At 39.2% G+C, this 20,317-nt stretch overlaps 1 protein-coding gene across 3 annotated transcripts in view; it reads left to right on the plus strand.

Annotated features, from left to right (window-relative positions):
- LOC122555175 (solute carrier family 22 member 15-like) overlaps positions 1 to 20,317 on the plus strand; it is an 80,426-nt gene that overhangs the window by 41,770 nt on the left and 18,339 nt on the right. For 2 of the 3 annotated variants that reach the window (XM_043700907.1, XM_043700908.1), the window contains exons 8-10: positions 1,659 to 1,744; positions 6,779 to 6,899; positions 7,898 to 7,970. In XM_043700907.1, the coding sequence (XP_043556842.1) occupies positions 1,659 to 1,744; positions 6,779 to 6,899; positions 7,898 to 7,970 (280 nt within the window). Of the gene's footprint in view, positions 1 to 1,658; positions 1,745 to 6,778; positions 6,900 to 7,897; positions 7,971 to 16,111; positions 16,255 to 20,317 lie in introns of those variants that run through there. The other variant, XM_043700909.1, reaches the window with a different exon arrangement.

The following is a 20,317-nucleotide window of genomic DNA, read 5'->3' on the forward strand; positions in this document are numbered from 1 at the left end:
TGACAATAATGTTGTCTTTTTCTAGTGAGTATCCATAATACTTATAGCTTTTAATGGACTTTGGGGTGATGTTGACAGCCACTTACAGTTCTTAGTCAATCTTTCAATTATTTAACATGAACAGCAGGCTATTGAAGTTTCTAATGGCACATATGATTGAACATTTGCGTAGACTTAGTTCAGAAGTTTAACAGCTAAAGTGCATTTATCCCTGTTGGTCTTTTAGTATAATTATCCCCATGTCCTTTTGAGTCAGAAAGCTGTTGATTCAAGCCCTATTCCTAAGTTAATTTCATAAAACTGAGGTTTGTTGTGGTGGCAGATATGCTGTCTTTTGAATAAACTAATAACTTCAAGCTCTGCCTGTATGGATCTGGTAGTTCAGATGGATTCTAAAAATCCTTACTGTAAGCAAGACCACAGTTTACCATCCTTTCAGTATTCCCCTCAGCCAACACTGTCAAAAATGGCTTAACTGGTTCTGCTGTTTGTGTGTTCCTGGTAAAGCACAAAATTCCCTAATTAAATAGCATTTTAAATTAAGGAATCAATTTTTAACATGGTTATGATACATTTCTGTTCTGTAATATAAAGGTATAAATAATTTCAATCATTTAGTGCTTGTGCCCTAATTATGTAAATTTTGTTAAGTAATGTGGTAGCATTTTCAGTAACTGACAGTCTGGTTTTGTTTGACATTTCTAATTAAACAACCATTTTTATAAATTGAAAATAAGAAGCAAATTAATTTCCTATTTTATTTTATTGCAACATTCTGATCTTTGAAATATTCACTGTCCAATATTCGTGAAAATAACAGAACATTATTTATTCTTCATAAGAACTATGAGCAGGAATAAGCATTTCAGCCCCTGGGCCTGCTCTGCCATTCAATAACGTCATGGCTGATCTTATTTTGGTCTCAACTCTACTTTCCTGTCCACTGTCCATAAACCATCAACCCATTACTAATTAAAAATATATCCATCTCCTCCTTAAATTTAGTCAGTATCCCAGTGTCCACCACACTCCGGGTAATTGAATTCTACAGATTCACTCCTCTTTGAGAGAAGTAATTTCTCCTCATCTCTGTTTTAAATCTGCTACCCCTTATCTTAAAACAATGGCCTTTTGTTCTAAATTGCCCCACACAAGGGAAAATCCTCCCTATCTCCCTTGTCAAGCCCCTTTAGCATTTTGTACACCTCAGTTAGGTTTCCTTTCATTCACCAGAGTGCATAGACCTGAATTGCTCAATCTTTCTTTATAAGTCAAACCCTTCATTCTCTGGAATTAATCTAGTGAATCTCCTCTGATCAGCCTTCAATGCAACTACATCTCTCCTCAAGTAATGGGACAAAAATTGCATGTAGTGTTCCAAGTGCAGTCTCACTAATGCCTTGTACAGTTGCAGCAATGTTTCCTTACTTTTATACTCTGTTCTTCTCACAATAAATGCCAAAATTCAATTTGTCTTCCTTATTACCTCCTGTAGCTGCAGACTATTTACATTTTGAGGTTGTAATCCATGAATAATTTTAAATTTGTGTAAATAAAGAAGTCAGTATTGATACTCAAAAAATATGTTGCAGAATGGCAAAAAGAATGTCTGAACCTCTGATTTGTGGCCACACATATTGTCCCTGCTCTTCCTCCAGGTCAGGCCGTAGACGGACATTAGCAGGATTCCTTCTGTTGGGAGGTGCCACTTGTCTTATTATAATTTTGTTGCCAGAAAAGAAAGGCAAGTTAAATATATTATTAAAATACCTGTATGTTTGTCATTTAGTCAAAGGTCATAGCAATGTTTCATTTCTGTAATTGTGCAGAAATTTTATTTCATTACTTTATCACTGTTCAAAGTGATGAATATCACTGCCAGAAAATTAGTTGAATGGATGCTAGTGTCTGGCTGTAATATTGCATGCATTCAAACTGTCTGTTTTTGCGCATTAATGGTTAGTTTTTCAAATTCTTAGGCCACTTGATTGTGCTGCATGTTGATCACTACTTTGCCATTTTTAAACAGGGTCAGATTTCACTGAAATTATCTGGCACTCATTAGTCAGTGAATATATATAATTGAGAAGAATAGAAACTAACAGAGCTACAGATTGTTCAATTTTCAACTAATACCGTTACTGGAATTGCACATAAATCATCAACTCAAGACCATCTAGGCGGTGCATGATTTCTCACTTTAATCAAATCTGGTATAGAAACTTGTGGATGGATCATTGTTTGAGATTACTACATAGGAGGCCTTCAAGAATTGACTACACTGATCTAGGAAACTAATGATAAAGGTAGCAGTTGAGTGATGATATGCAATTATCAGCAGAAAGTTTTGTGAGCGCAATATGTATTATCTGCTATTGCTGACCTCAGATATTTTAATTTCTTAGAAATTTTCATATCACTATAAATTAAAACAATGCAATTATTTCATGATTCTCACTCTTAGGAATAATAAAACAGTGTATTACTCTGACATGGATAGAAAACTAGAGAGCTGTTTGGCAGATAGGAAACAAAGAGTAGGAGTTAATTATTCTTTTTCTGTGTGGCAGCCAGTGACTATTGGGGTAGTGCAGGAATCAATACTAGGATCCTAGTTATTCATAATACATGTTCATGATTTAGATGAGGGAACTAACCTCCCTGGTTTGTAGATGAAACATAGATGTGTGGGAGAGAGAACTGTGAGGATGAATCAGAGGTACTTCCGTGTAATTTGGATAAAGTGAGCTTGTAGGAAAAGGTATGGCAGATGAAGTATTATATAGATAATTGAGGTTGTTCACTTTGTAGCAAAAAAAGGAAGGCAGGTTATTATCTGAATGCCTGAAAGTAAGCATGAAGGTGCAGTAGGCAATGAAGAAGGCAAATGGTATGTTGGCTTTCATAGTGAGAAGATTAGTGTATAGGAGCAGATATGTCTTGCTGCAAATGTACAGGGTCTTGGTGAGATTACCTGGAGTATTGTATACAGCTTTGGTCTCCTCACCTGGGGAAGAATTTCCTAGCTATGGAAGGAGTGCAACAAAAATTTACAAGACACATTTCTGGAATGGGAGAGCCATATAAAGAGCAATTGTATCAGTTAGGATATATTTGCTGGAGTTTAGAAGAATGAGGGGAGAAACCATAGAATCCTATAAAATGCTAGCAGGACTAGTCAGATTAAATGCAGGAAGGATGTTTTGAATGACTGGGGAGTCCAGAACCAGGGATCAATGTTTAAAAATACAGGATAGGCTATTTAGGACTGAGGTAAAAACAATGACTGCAGATGCTGGAAACCAGATTCTGGATTAGTGGTGCTGGAAGAGCACAGCAGTTCAGGCAGCATCCAAGGAGCAGCGAAATCGATGTTTCGGGCAAAAGTCTTTCATCCGGAATAAAGGCAGTGAGCCTGAAGCGTGGAGAGATAAGCTAGAGGAGGGAGAAAGTAGCATAGAGTACAATGGGTGAGTGGGGGAGGGGATGAAGGTGATAGGTCAGGGAGGAGAGGGTGGAAGAGCTTCAGGGCAGAGGAAATGACCTGGGAGTTGCAGTGGGAGAGGGACTCCGAGATTCTTGTAGAGAGAGGAGGAAAACTTCTTCAAGGCAGGCATCCTTGCAAGAGGATTCGCAGTAGGGTTAAAATCAATGAGGTTAAAAACAATGACTGCAGATACTGGAAACCAGATTCTGGATTAGTGGTGCTGGAAGAGCATTTAGGACTGAGATGAGGAGAAGAGAGTTTCAAAAGCTTGTGACCCTCTGAGAGAAAAAATTGTACTTAATCTATTTTAAATGGGAGTCCTCTGATTTTTAATCATAATTCTTGATTCTGCCGTAACAGGGATCATCCCCTGTCTATCTATCCAGTCAAGATTCCTTTGGATCTCAAAGTGTTAAAGTAAATGTTCCACATATAGTGTTGTAACAGAAGTGAACACTATTACAGCTTGGACTGTCACCTGCCAAATATGGGTTTGAAAGAGTCAATACTGAGGTGCTCAGCTCATTGTGAGGTCATATGGATAATTATGTGGGCAGAACAGCTTAGAATCTTGAACGAGTGAGACCTAACATCTGATCCTCCTCAAAATCTTTATGTAACAATACCTATCATATCAATATAGATACTTTTATTAAACTCATTCAGGCATATTATAAAAAGGTGGGACTTGTACCCAAGTCTTCTGGCCCAGAGATATGGACACTCATTACACCAAAACAATCCATCATATCAATGTAAACTGTAACTCATTGGTAACATGTAATGAGTTTGAGTCCAGAGGCTAGAATCAATTTCCCTGACCATAAGGTCTCAATTTTTTCTTTTCCCTCAAGAGTCTCGTGACCTGCTATAGAACCTTAATGTTTCTCCTCCTGTCTACTTCCACTAGTAATGCCTGCAGAACTGCTTTAGAGATCCTGAAGACATCATTCTGCCCTGAAGTTCAATTTTCCTCGTTTACAATTGAAGCAATTGACTTCAACAACAGTCTGCTGTAATTCAAAAGCATATTTCTTTCAGAGGGATAGTCTGCCTGCAAGATCGAAATCGACTGTATCCTCTGTTGTTAACACACACTGCTCGATCCCATGTTGAACACAGAGCAGAGACATCTGGCAAGGTGACAAATGCTGAGCCCAATACCCATTTAAGTGAGGTGTTAGCATCAAATGTACCTACCCACTGGAGCACAGATGCACACTGGTCACAAATTATGATTGGAAAAATAATACAAGCCTATTTTTAGCTGAGTTCTCAACATAGATATAAATGTTTAGAGAATTAGTTGAAGAGTATAGGTTACTGTAATTATGAATCTTCAGAATATTTAGGTTAATATTTATCAATTAATATCATTTCTCTAGCGCCGCAATGCAAATAATTCATTGCTTATAGCACTTAAGAATTTGATATTTCTTGCATTCTGGAAATGTTTTGCAGTCTACCCTTTTTTAGAACATTATTTCAACGAACCACCACACACTGCAGCATAGAGGAACTAGGAAGAGCAGAGGAAAATCATCTATAAAGTGTATTCAAAAAGAATGAGTACTCAATAAACACAGTCCACCAATTTCTCAGCAACAAACCCAAACAAGCAGACAAAACATGTCCAGAAACCATAGCCCCTAAGCTGGGAATGATCCCTGTTATGGCAGAATCAAGAACTATGATTAAAAATCAGGGGACTCCTATCAAAGACATCTTTGAAATGAGTGCCAGACTACTCAGACCTCTTGGCATCATGGTAGCCCACAAATGCACTAAAACAGCAGCTAATGAACTTGAAAGACCCTGTACAGACAACAAACAAAACTAATGTCATCTACAAAATACTTTGCAAGAACTGTTAACAAACACTACATTGGATAAACAGGCAGAAAACTAACCACCAGGATACATGAACATCAACTAGCCACAAAAAGGCATGACCCTTTCTCACTAGTATCCTTACATACAGATGAGGAAGGACACCACTTCAACTGGGACAACACATCCATCCTAGGACAAGCCAAATAGAGACACGCACAAGAATACTTAGTAGCATGGCATTCTAACCGGAACTCTATCAACAAACACGTTGACTTGGATCCCATTTACCACGCCCTGAGAAAAAGAACAGGAAATGATGTCACCACCGGAAATAAATCACCAACCCAACGCATAGAAAGCAGGCCATACCACCAGTGCTTCATCTGGGGGGCTCACTGAAGATGTTAGCTAGTATGGTGACGAAACGTCTGAAAATGAACCTTCCAGCTCAGCGAGCAAACCTACACCCAGAACCTCAACCTGAGCTACATTTCTTCTCAAAACAGGACATTGGTTAGGCCACTGTTGGAATGTTGCGTGCAATTCTGGTCTCCTTCCTATCGGAAAGATGTTGTGAAACTTGAAAGGGTTCGGAAAAGATTTACAAGGATGTTGCCAGGGTTGGTGGGTTTGAGCTATAGGGAGAGACTGAACAGGTTGGGGCAGTTTTCCCTGGAGCGTCGGAGGCTGAAGGGTGACCTTAGAGGTTTACAAAATTTATGAGGGGCATGGATAGAATAAATAGACAGTCTTTTCTCTGAGGTCGGAGAGTCCAGAACTAGAGGGCATAGGTTTAGGGTGAGAGGGGAAAGATATGAAAGAGACCTAAGGGGCGTCTTTTTCACGCAGAGGGTGGTACATGAATGGAATGAACTGCCAGAGGAAGTGGTGGAGGCTGATACAATTGCAACATTTAAGAGGCATTTGGATGGGTATATGAATAGGAAGGGTTTGGAGGGATATGGGCCAGGTACTGGCAGGTGGGACTAGATTGGGTTGGGATATCTGGTCGGCATGGACAGGTTGGACTCTATGACTCTATGGCTATTATCAGTGGAATTCGTCATCTGTTTCAGGAATTTTTACTTTGTGCTATTTTACTTGTTTATTCTGTATAAATTGTTTCACTGTGTCCTCTGGAAATTGCTGATTTGTGCTGGAGTACAGTTGATAAGTGTCATCACTCATAATGACCAATTGTCATGTTGAATCCAGACAATCATGCCAGGACATTCAAATTTGCAGAGTTTCATAGCTGAACTTGACCCTTGCCTTAACATTGCTCACATGGATATTTTTCATCATCAGTTATTGAATATCCTTGAGAGAATATTTCCTTTCATAAATCTAATTTATTACATCTAAATTGATATTGCATGCTATTGAATTATGTGTGTTGGGTTTTTTCTGCCCAGATTTCATACAAAGCATTTTATCTTTACTATTGTCTTTTTTCAGGCATTGGAATATATTCTGTTATCAACAGTCAAGCATTTTCTATATTGGGTAAACTTTCAATAAGCGCTGCATTTAATGTGGTCTACATTTACACCTCTGAGCTCTATCCCACATCTGTCAGGTACGTCTACAACAGTTGAAACCATTGGAGTGATTGCAGGTGTGTCTTTCTGATATCCCATTAACTGTTTCACTTACGTGATTTTTCTCAATTGGTAAGCTTTTCTCCAGTGCAATTTTTATTTGTTCTTGTGGTGGACATGACACTAGTGATCCCCATTTTATTTCCCAGAGTTTTAAGAATCTATCATACATTGTGAGATTGGAAGCACACTAGCTTTCGGAGCGACACTCCTTCATCAGGTGACAATCACCTGATGAAGGAGCGTCGCTCCGAAAGCTAGTGTGCTTCCAATTAAACCTGTTGGACAATAACCTGGTGTTGTGATTTTTAACTTTGTACACCCCAGTCCAACACCGGCATTGTGAGATTGGAGTAATATGTAGGCTAGATTAGGTAAAGGTAGCTGATTCACTTCTCTGAAGAATATTGGTACAAAACCTAACTTTGTAATGATCCAGTCAGTCCCAAGCTAATCTTCAGGTATTAGACCACAGGTTGCCAGATTTGTTAAATTCATTTTGATTGTGTGCCATTTTGATACATTCATTATATTAAATGTGTGATGTAAGTGCATGTCGTTAGCATACAGACTTGGTGAAATAACTAAACTCAGAGGTACTATAAGTTGCCTCTCATGTATTGTGATATTTGATATCCTCTATTTGTGTACAGTTAGGAGTAAGTTCATTTTTATTATTAACTTGAATCCTTTAGTATATTTTGTTTTTTAGAAGTGGTGACATCATAGTGAATTGCTTTGAAGCTGATTGCTTCAATTCTATCATTTGGAGAAAAACTTTCTAAAGATCTGGAATTTCAAAGTAGAATCAAGTTTTTAAAAATTCCTGAGATATTTGTTTACAAAGCAGGTGGGCATGCTCTTTAAGGTTGTCACAAGTGTGGGGACTGTGTCCTGAGCTATTCTACATATTGATTTGTGATTGTATATTTTGAAATTTCAAATATTTGCTTATTATTTCCTTGTTTTCCTACAGGAATGTTGGGCTAGGCATTTGTTCAATGTGTGCTAGACTGGGAGGAATCCTTGCACCTTTTCTTCCATTACTGGTTAGTGTATAATTCTCTCATCTCTCAGTAGCGCTCTTCCATATACTTTTCCCTCTACCCTTGGAGGGTACAGTTATCTAATACTTGGCTTTGTTTAGACTTTATATTTGATTTGTTGCTTCATCTCTTAGAGTTGGATTAAAACTAGTTTAGATTACTTACAGTGTGGAAACAGGCCCTTCAACCCAACAAGTCCACACCGACCCGCCATCCACCCAGACCAATTCCCCTACATTTACCCCATCACCTAACATGACGGGCAATTTAGCATGGCCAATTCACCTAACCTGCACATTTTTGGACTGTGGGAGGAAACCGGAGCACCCGCAGACACTGGGAGAATGTGCAAACTCCACACAGACAGTCGCCTGAGGTGGGAATTGATCCCGGGTCTCTGCCGCTGTGAGGCAGCAGCGCTAACCACTGTGCCACCATGCCGCTGTTAATCAATAATAAACTTAGAACAATACAGCACACGAATGGGCCCTTTGACCCACAATGTTGTGCTAAACATGATGCCAAATTAAACTAATCCCTTCTGCCTGACCTTGGCCCATATCCCTCCATTCCTTGCACATTCATATGCTTATCTAAAAGTCTTTTAAATGTCCCTATCGTATCTGCCTCCATCACCACCCTGTTCTAGCATGTTCCAGACTCCTATCACACTTTGTATTTTGAAAAAAACTCCTTTGAACTTTCCCCCTGTCACCTTAAATGCATGCCGCCTGGTTTTAGATATTTCAACTCTGGGGAAAGAGATTCTGTCAATCCTATGAATGCATCTCATAATTTTATAGACTTCTATCAAATTTCCCCTCAGCCTCTGCCACTCCAGAGAAAACAAGCTGAACTCTTCTCGCCTCTCCTAGTAGCTCATATCCTTTAATCCAGGTGGCATCCTGGTAAACCTCTTCTGCACCCTCTACAAAGCATCCACTTCTTTCCAGTAATGTGGCACCATAATTGAACGCAATACTCCATGTGATCTAACCAACAACCTATAAATCTGCAACATGATGTCCTGATTCTTGTATTCACTTCCACAATCAATAAATGCAAGCATGCCATATGCCTTCTTTACCACCCTTTCTACTTGTGTGGCCACTTTCTGTGAGCTATGAACTTGAACCCCAAGGTCCCTTTGCATATCAATTTTGTTCACAGTCCTGCCATTGACTGTATACTTTTCTTTAACATTTGATCTCCCAAAGTGCAGCATCTCACACCTACCCAGAGTAATTTCCACCTACCATTTCTCCACCCATGTCTGCAACTGGTCTGTATCCCACTGTATCCTTCTACACTACCCACAACACCAATCTTTGCATCATCTACAAACTTACTAACCCATCCATCTACATTTTCATCCAAAAAAGATTTATTATTTTAATACAATCTGAGAAGTGTGCCAAGACATTTGCTTACATTTAATATGTAAGTGTAGTTTGTTTTTGTGTATTTTGAGTGACAAAACTCTCCTCTGTTTGTATTTATAGTTTTGGATAGCTCAGTAGTAAGGACGGTATTGGTTACTGGTAACAGGGTAAACCACATCATGTAACTGTTTTCAACAATGAGTCTGAGAACCATTAGTTTAGCAGAAGATCATGTTTGTAAAATAATTTAGTGCTAGGAACTAGATATCAAACAGCACATTTGAATAAAATACAAAAGGAATTGGATCCTGCAGATGCCTTTCTGCTCTCAGAACAACAAACTTTAATGGGTTCGCCAGTCCTCAATGGAGCATTGTAACAGAACCAATAAACAGTTCACAGGAACCTATGAAATGGAAACTCATCAAATCAAAATAGCATTATCCAGCATGATGATGCACCCCAGACCCTACAGTGCCCACTGGACTCCAAAAACCTCTATCGTGCATTTCAATGCTGGTAACTGGTACCAAAATGTTAGATATTTGTATCCATACAATTCACAACTATTGTGCATTAAAAATCACTTTTGGTTATATTGAACTACTGAACGAAAAATGAATTTTCTAGAATTGCATTTCTACATCAAAGTGTTTCCTGTTACTAATATTCTACATTTATTGAAATAACTCCACAGAGGCTGGTTTCCCATCACCAAGTCACCCTTTAATTATACATGGACAGCCCTTGACACTGAACTAACTCCCTCAAAGCCAGCTCTGAGTGAACAGAACCTCTGACACTCCTGTTTATATCTGTCAGAGCTCCCTGATTGGACCAGATTATCAGCCCCAATCAGGGAACTCATATTCTGAGGTCCACTCGGCTGATATCATTACAATCACTATAATCACCTTATATATGCAATTTTTAAAAATAATCTGAAAATTAATTGAAATCTAGAACTAGCTCCCTTTTAAGATTAATATTTAACCTTAATTCAACTTATTAGAAATCAATTGTGCTTATAATGGTCTTTTAAAACTCTATTGCTCTACCCTCACTGCAGTCATCAAGTACAAGGAGCTCTTGTGCTCAGCCTTCGTGATGAAGAATTCTGTTTTTCCTCCTTCTAGTTGCCCACAAATCCAAAATCACCTTACTAACTCTTAGCTGCCCTAGCCTGAATCTATAGCTGTCTACCTTCTTCAACATCTCTCCTTTCATTCTCCCTTCTCAATAGTTCTGTCTTTGTCGTATCGAACCGAGCCATTCTTTTCCAGTGCCTCTTCTCTGCTATGTTGTTCTGTCGGATCATCCTCAAGGATAGCAGCCTGTAGTAATGGTGAGTCCACTGTGGAAAAACAACAGATGGGAGCAGCTCATGCAAATAATATAAATAATTCCCATGGCCTGGTTTCAGGCTAGCCTCTGTGCATCATTGAATAAGTGCCTAAAAATGGACAATAAACAATTTCCTTGCCAATATCCTTCTATGCCATTAGAAAATGATGTCGATAGCAATAAAAGTTGATGATGAACAGCTGCCTCTTCTGCCCATATTGATGCACTTCTGTCACTTGCCTTATTATTTCGTTGGTTTAAATGACAGATTTTTTACCTGGAAAATGCAGTTGACATGCAGGTATTGAACTGAAAGACTAACCATACATGAGGAAGCTGATAGAATAAAGAATGGTAGTACGTCTCAGCATCAGCATCTGTTGGTTGAGGAGTCATTGGATGTCTGTGGGTAGTGCTTGGAAAGAAAAGTGTTCAATAAAGATCAAATTTAGATGAAGGCATTGAGTTAATTTTCCAAAGGTGCACACAGTAGTAAGAACGTGCTCACTTCTGTCAAACATGTTTTCAGTTTCCTCTTAAAGCTTTGTGGCAGGGCATGATAACCCTATTGAGACCCAAAATTCACAGATAATGTCTCTCCTCCCTCTTTTCCATGGCTATTTCAAATTAATTATCCTATTCCATTGACTACTCGGTCAAAAATTATTTTCCCTACTCACTAGCAAATACTTTCGTAATGTTAGTCTTTGCATCAATGAAAATATTTATATTTTCCTAACTTGCCACACCTAAATCATGGTTATGGTATAATCTTTACAGCTAAGTCAAATCTTGGCCTCTACTCCTATGCAAATCCTCCTTTGCGCATTTCACCTTCTTCCATCCTTCATATATCTTATTGTAAATTCTTCTTCTGCTCCACCCACCCAAATAGAATTCCATGTTTCCCAGGAAGATGCCATTTCTTCCCTCAGTTTCTGCATTGAATGGCTTTTCATTCTCAGTAATATCAGCCTCTTCCTTAAGTTTGCTTACTCTCATCCGCCGACATTTCTACCACCTCCAAAAAGACCCCACCACCAGGGATATATTTCCCTCCCCACCCCTTTCCACCTTCCACAAAGACCGTTCTCTCCGTGACTCCCTGGTCAGGTCCACGCCCCCCTACAACCCACCATCCCATCCTCGCACCTTCCCCTGCCACCGCAGGAACTGTAAAACCTGCGCCCACACCTCCTCCCTCACCTCTATCCAAGGCCCTAAAGGAGCCTTCCACATCCAAAGTTTTACCTGCACATCCACTAATATTATTTATTGTATCAGTTGCTCCCGATGCGGTCTCCTCTACATTGGGGAGACTGGGCGTGCTCCTAGCAGAGCGCTTTAGGGAACATCTCCGGGACACCCGCACCAATCAACCACACCACCCCGTGGTCCAACATTTCTACTCCCCCTCCCACTCTGCCAAGGACAGGGAGGTCCTGGGCCTCCTTCACCGCCACTCCCTCACCACCAGACGCCTGGAGGAAGAACGTCTCATCTTCCGCCTCGGAACACTTCAACCCCAGGGCATCAATGTGTCTCTGCCTTTATTCCTGATGAAGGGCTTTTGTCCGAAACGTCGATTTCGCTGCTCCTTGGATGCTGCCTGAACTGCTGTGCTCTTCCAGCACCACTAATCCAGAATCTGGTTTCCAGCGTCTGCAGTCATTGTTTTTCCTCTCTTCTGAGTTAACTTTCTGCCTTTTTTCCCTAATTCTCTCCCTCCATAAATATTACACATCTACGTACACAACCATCACTTTGAAGTTGACACTTTTGTGGTATCCGTATTTATATTGTAAGTATCACTGATAAGGCCACGTCTTATCACCATAATTTGGGTTCAGTGGAGAAACTTTCCCTAAAGTCACTTATCACTGCTCTTTCAAGTTTCCAATAATCTAACCTTTAGCCAACAACTTACCATGATATTTTATACAGTTACAATTTAATAAATTGCATCATGTCCTTGATTTTAAACCCTTGCCTTCTTTACAACTTAAAAGACTACCTTGCCCTAGTCATTCTTCTAGAATGCCCATATCCTTAAGTGCCAAATTTGTTCTGCCCTTAGAAACAACTGCTTAATCATTTGATTTGGCTTGCTGATTGTTGTGACTGAGTTACAGGGGGCCAACAGATTCTTTTCCTTGTTACATTCTCCGTTGGTCACAATTAAATTTAAATTGAAAAGACGGGTGATGTTGGCAACTTGTACATGTATATAAGACCACCTATAACTCAGTCCCAGGATCCTTAACTGACAATAAGATAGTTTATTGCAAACAAAACTTACTCCAGAAAAGATGTGAAGTTTATTAATGATTATTGACAAAATGTTTCACCTGTGCAAATATAATATATGCAAACATACAGGAACTTCAATCTGGGAAGAGTAAGAAAAAAACTTCAAGATGTTATCTTAAAATAGTGAAGTTCAGAACAAATAGCTCATGGTTTCTTCTTTAATGTTTATCTGCATCCAAAGGCACTTTGCATAAATACCCTTGGCCCTGGGATGACTTTGTAGGTCAATTATAGCTGGTTGTATTTGCATTTCTTGGGATGGTGATTGATTCAGAATTCTTCCTTTGAGAACTCTCAAGTTGAACCAAGAAAACATCCCCTTTAGGAACTTTCCACTTGTAGTGATGCATATTTTCAATTCTCAAACTTTGAAAGGGACTTCGGAGAAAAGAGAGGGAAAGGTTAGTTCAGGCAAGTTTTTCTATCACTGTCTGTGTTCAAATTCAATAACTGTGGTACATTCATAAACTGGGATATGTATCCTCTTTATGAAAATATTGTAGACTTAGTGACTCCAATCAGGCAACTTGTGTTCAATTGTAAGTACAACACTTTTGTCTGCTGCAGACAGTCTCCTTTGCTTAGCAAAGTCTTCTTTCCAAAATGTCCAGAATGTTGTAAATGTCCAGCCAATTGTGATACTCTAATATCTGAGGTAACACATCATCATAACACTACTGAAAGCATTATTAAAGTATTCTCCATGTTGATAAAAATTGTTCAGTATTTTAAGACTAACCAAGAATACAAAGACAAACCTAGCTTCTCACTATCACAAACATTTTTGTGAACGAGCACTCCCCCGTCACTCCCCAGCCCCCAGCCCTAACCACCACTCCTTGGGTCTTCCACTCCCTCCTCTCCAACCCCAACGTCACCATCAAACCGGCAGACAAGGGAGGCGCAGTGGTAGTTTGGCACACCGATCTTTACATTGCTGAGGCTAAACGCCAGCTCGCGGACACCTCCTTCGACTGCCCCCTTGACCATGACCCCACCTCCCACCACCAAACCATCATCTCCCAGACCATCCATAACTTCATCACCTCAGGGGATCTCCCATCCACCGTCTCCAACTTCATAGTCCCACAACCCTGCACCGCCCGTTTCTACCTCCTCTTTCCCGCCGAACCAACCAGTACCCTTCCACTGACACTCTCCTTCGACTGACTGAACTGGTCCTCACTCTTAACAACTTCTCCTTCCAATCCTCCCACTTCCTCCAAACCAAAGGAGTAGTCATGGGCACCTGCATGGGCCCTAGCTATGCCTGCCTCTTTGTTGGATATGTGGAACATCCGCAGCTACACTGGCACCACTCCCGACCTTTTCCTCCGCTATATTGATGACTGTATTGGCGCTACCTCATGCTCCCACGAGGAGGTTGAACAGTTCATCCACTTTACTAGCACCTTCCACCCCGACCTCAAATTTACCTGGACCGTCTCAGACTCCTCCCTCCCCTTCCTAGACCTCTCTATCTCTATCTCGGACGACCGACTCAACACGGACGTATACTATAAACCAACTGACTCCCACGGCGACCTAGGTTACACCTCTTTCCACCCTGCCCCCTGTAAAAACGCCATCCCATATTCCCAATTCTTTTGCCTTCGCTGCATGAAGGAGGACCAATTCCAATACCTAACAACCCAGATGGCTTCCTTCTTCAAAGACCGCAATTTCCCCTCAGACATGGTTGATGATGCTCTCCACCGCATCTCCTCCACTTCCCGCTCCTCCGCCCTTGAACCCCGCCCCTCCAATCGCCACCAGGACAGAACTGTAAAGGAGTGGTCAAGTTCCAACTGTAGTGTTCGTATTGATATCTGGATGAAAATGTAAATCATCCCTGAATGGCAAGAAAATGGCCATGTAAACCTCCCACATTCCACCTATAATACAAAGACACACCAACTTACCCTTGGGACATTCAATTTCTCACAGGTCAGTAAAGCAAATTAACTTTGTCTCAGCCTGCTCCTGCCCCACCGAACTAATTTCTGCATAACTTGACGCGGTCCTGTCCCCTTTAGTCCAAGAACTCCCCACCTACGTTCGGGGCACCACCCACGCCCTCCACCTCCTCCATGATTTTCGCTTCCCTGGCCCCCAACACCTTATCTTCAGCATGGACATCCAGTCCCTGTACACCTCCATCCCCCATCACGAAGGCCTCCAATATGCAGGTGGGCTGGGAAAATCAGGTTGGTAATGGATTGCAAGAAAAGCTAATTTGTGGAGCGTCTATGAGATGGCTTTTTGGAGCAGGGACCTTATCCATGTTCAAGGATGCTGAAAAGATATCTGTTAAGACCCCAGCTATTTCCTCTCTTGCTTCCTCAGTAACCCGGGATAGATGTCATCCGAACCTGGGGATTTATCCACCTTAATGCCTTTTAGAATACCAAACATTTCCTCCCCGCAATGTCGAATTAACTGAGAGTAATCAAGTATGTACCCTAACCTCAACATCCACCATGTCCCTCTCCTCGACACAAAGTACTCATTAAGAATATCACCCATTTTCTCTGACTCCAAGGATAACTTCCCTCCTTTATCCTTGAGTGGGCCAATCCTTTCTCTAGTTACCCTCTTGCTCCTTATATACGAATAAAAGGCTTTGGGATTTTCCTTAACCCTGTTTGCTAAAGCTATTTCATGACCCCTTTTCATGACCTCTTAATTCCTCGTTTCAGATTGCCCCAACTTTCTCATTATTGCCATGCTGCTCATCACAGCAGAAAGTTCTGTCAATAGTTTCTGCATCTCTGTTGGAACTGTTCTGATAATGAAACCCTTCTCACTTTTCCCTCAACTTTGTATTGTTCACATCTTAATCCTAACACAGTTTGGAAGGATGCTTGACTGAGTCTGTCCAATCTCATGCCCTTCTGCACTTACCCTTTCTCACATGCTTAAATTTCTGCATGCAGTGACTTTTTTCTGGATGCTAAACAGTCCTAAATTCTCAGTGAAATGAAAATGTATGGTCAGAATTGACTTAAGAAACTTAGAAAGTTTTTTGCAAGTGCTTAAGTGTATGCTATATAATAGGCATCAATCCATTAACTGAGGGATAATATTATCCTTTCTGTTATGAACAAGCTCTGTATGAAAATACTGGCTCAGAATTTGCAACCAGCAGCAGCACAAATGTGCTCCAAGAAATCAATATGAACTCCATAAACTCCATGTACAGGCAAAAACTGTCACCCTGCCCACAACTGAAATACAACACAGCATGATCCAGCACCATTTTTGCAAGTTGTTGTCAATGGAAATGCAAGAAATCTCATTGGAAATCTCTGTGCTCCATGAGTTATACATGTCATCACCTTTGTGACGCAGTGCTATCGCAGTAATGATTTGTATGGTTTGATTGTCAATTGCATTCATTTATTTGTTTGTTTGTGATGACAGAATTGCAATGCTTATTTCTGCAACTGAAATTGATTTGATTTGTAGTGTTTTGAAATGATTATTGTTTTTAAAAATCTAGATTTCTGTTAGCATGGTTAAGTGCAATATAAATTGCTGTTCTTCTCAGTGCTTTCATTGTAAAGTTCAGTTTAAAAAGCATTGTTTGCTTACATTTAGCACAACTTAACAGTCTAAAACTTATGGTAGTATTCACAGTGAGGCTGTTAACATCATTGTTTTTAGAATGTAAAACCTAAAGCAATTCTGGAATCCCCAAATATGAATTTAAATGTAGAAATGTAGGAGTTGCTCTCAATAATACTTTGCTCCTGCACAGACTGCATTGATGTAGTCTTTGAAAGATGAAATAATTTTTAAATCACTCATTTGTCGTGAACTTCAACAATTTAAGTAGGAAGCAAAATAAGTCTAGGTTTATTCGGAGTAATTAATCACACCCAAAATCATAGTTACTGCTGAACAAACTCTCTGACCCTAAAAAGTTAAATTTACAAGTGTAGAATTTCATTCCATCAGAGGAATGTTTAAACATTACTGTTATTTTGTTGTTTTTAATTTTGCTTTCATGTTTATGTTTCAACCCAATTTGTCCCAGTTTTTATTTTGCTTTCTGTGCAGCAATTCTTTTGCTTTCTATTTTCCTGTCAGTTAGGAATTTCTAATTTTGTTGGGTGATGAACTAATTTGCTATATTTTATAACAATTCCCCGATAGGAAACAGTTGAAATGAATGTTAGAGAAGAGGAAACCTAGGTTCTCAAGCTCACTAAATCATCTGTATTTTTAAGGGGTCAGCAGCAGGTGCGATTCCAAAATTGAAAAATCAGGTTAATGTATTTTAAGTTGATTTAAAATGCTACAAGTATTTTTGGTACTTTTTCAGGTTATTTTCAGTTCTCATGGCCTTAAATAAAACCTGAGGGAAAACTTGTGAATGTGTTTGTTTGCCTATCTAGCCATGGAGTAATTTATGGCACAGAAGGAGGATATTTGGACCATTTGAACCTTTGCAGGCATATGAAACTTTCTATCCTCTTGTTCAATTTAAGGCACTGAATAGATAAAACAATGGGCCTTAATACTCTGGTAAGAATCTTAAATGTGATAATAACAGGAATAAAATACCTGTAAGAGAAAATATTTGTGTTATATTCAACAAATATTGACTCCAACTTAACTATCAATATAAAAACAGTTTGTTCCTGGACCAACTATTTTGTGGTGTGTTATTAGTCTGGATATCAATCCTATGAGCAGTACTTTAATGTGTGTCTGGTCTCTGAAATTGTTGGTGTGAAGATTTCCCTGTATTGGCAACTCCTGGCATATTATTGAGATAATAAATTAGAAGTGCCAATGCAAATTTAAATCAAAAATATTTCAAACTGTGACCACCTTTGGTGGCCAATTATGTTTGTAGCTAAGTTAATTTGCTAGGTGAAAACCAAATATCCACACAGTAATCAACTTAGACTCCCTGCAGTATTCACATGCTTACATGAGTTTGTTCAATTCAGATAGAGCAAGGGAAATGCTGACAGGTGATTTTGGCTGTTAATATGCTTGCCTTGAATTAGCAACTGGCACAAAACCGAAGAAAGCATTCAGATGACCGTGATTCTGCACTGAAGTAAAATCTATCTGTAATACTCCTACTTAGTTACCTCAAAGAAAACAGTTAAATGTCAGGAGCCACATTCCCTTATAAAACTACTAAACAAAAGCATATGTTTAGGACAAGTGTGGAGTCTTTGTTCTTGTTATTTTTAGAGTTTGAGCATCACGTTGTATTTAGGAGAAGTGTCAAACACTGATACACTTGGATGAGAGGCTCAATTTTCATATTCGAGTAGGGGTGGACTGCTTTTGGGAATATTTAGTACACATGCTCAATTTATAAATTTTAGATTGGTGTGAGATAATTTAAGTTAAAATTGTGATTTATTCAAGTATTAAATTATTTCCACAGAAAGCTTATTGATTTGATTGATTCTTAATCTTTTAGTTATAACCACATAATGATAATTGAATGAACCATAGAAATGCTCACCAGGGCATTTAATAGTTAGTGCCTTCAAAAGCTAGTTTTTGGAATATAAGAAAACATATTGTTCCATTGTGTCCATTGCTACTGTAGTGGGGGTTAATTTGTGAATTTTAATAGACAAGAAGATAAAAAGGAATTTTACAATGGAGCAATAATAATGATTAAAAAAAACATTTTAATATTACTTCTGAGCACCTTTTATCAATACCTCCATAAATTTCAGAATTTTAATTTCCTGTCACAAATATTGCCCTGTGAAGTCTCTCAACCTTTATCAATAAGTCAAACAAAATCTTCACTCGACAACCACATTTGTCAGCTTTGTCTTTATTGATGAAATATTTATCGAATCATGTTTGCAATTACAGAATGTATAGCAGATTAATTTTATTCTTTCAGCCTATTAAGTTTACACCATTGTTTTTCCTACCAGTTACCTAATCTCATTTATTCTGTTCCTATAGCCTTTTTGTTCTTACTTTTTTAAAAGCAGCTACCTAAAAACATTGTAAAATGACTTAAGGCAGAAAATTTTAAAATCGAACAAACCTTTGTGTAAAGATAATTTTCTGAACTCTCCTTCAATTCTATTTTTGATTATATTAAAATTATACTGCCTTCACATTGTCATTCTGAATACATCTGTTATTTTATCTTCATTATATTAATATGGCTGTCAGGAGCATTTACTGCTAATGGACATTGAAGGAAATGATTTAGTATTTCCCATGATAGGTTTAGGATCCATCCTGTTTCAAATTCAACCAATTACTATATACCTTCTCTTGTTTGATTTTAAATATAGAGAGAACGTACTGTGGTGACTAAAGGATGGAAACTGTATATTTTGATATGGTATATACAACCATATGCAAAGTCAAACTGTATGAGCAGGCAGGTTAGTTTGTTTGAACAGTCAGTTAGATATCCACCCTTCTGAGGAAACCTGGATTTTTTTAGGAAAGAGCAGATTACATTGTGTCAACAGTAGGATTTTTTGAGTAAACTAGATGGCAGGTGATAGTAATCAATTAACATCTGCTTTAAGAAAAATAAAGTGCTGGAGCAATTCACGTTTGGCACCATCGGTAGAGAAACAAAAAGAGATAACATTTCAATCCTAATGAACTCCAGTTCCAAACGAGTGGGAAGAGAAGCTATTGCTAGTGATCTACAGATCAGAATGGAACCAGATGAGAAATAGTCATACAATTGGATGACCTGAGAGGTATTGAAAAAGAATGGTATTGTCAACCATGTCAGAGACTGCAGAAAGCACAGAATTTTTAATTTGATGTCCTCTCAAAGTTTTGGTTGTTAATATATTCTATTAATATATTGTGTGGCACACTATCATGCAAAATGGAATACATTCAAACAGATCCAGCAACTCCAAACTGAGATTCTATGAAATGCTGTGTCCATCAGCAGCAGACCTGTAGTCAATCACAATCTGTAACCTCGTGGCCTGGCGGCATATCTTTGAATCTATCATTACCATCAAACCAAAGGATCAATCCTGGTTCATTGGAGAGTATAGGAAGCAGCTGAAAATGTATTGCTGGAAAAGCGCAGCAGGTCAGGCAGCATCCAGGGAACAGGAGAATCGACATTTCGGGCATAAGCCCTCCTTCAGGAATGAGGCAAGTGTGTCCAGCAGGCTAAGATAAAAGGTAGGGAGGAGGGACTTGGGGGAGGGGTGTCAGAAATGCGATAGGTGGAAAGAGGTCAAGGTGAGGGTGATAGGTAAGACTGGGTTGGGGGCGGAGAGGTCAGGAAGAAGATTGCAGGTTAGGAAGGTGGTGCTGAGTTTGATGGATTTG

The sequence above is a fragment of the Chiloscyllium plagiosum genome, chromosome 12 (genome assembly GCF_004010195.1).
Source record: "Chiloscyllium plagiosum isolate BGI_BamShark_2017 chromosome 12, ASM401019v2, whole genome shotgun sequence".
NCBI classification, from domain to species: Eukaryota; Metazoa; Chordata; class Chondrichthyes; order Orectolobiformes; family Hemiscylliidae; genus Chiloscyllium; species Chiloscyllium plagiosum.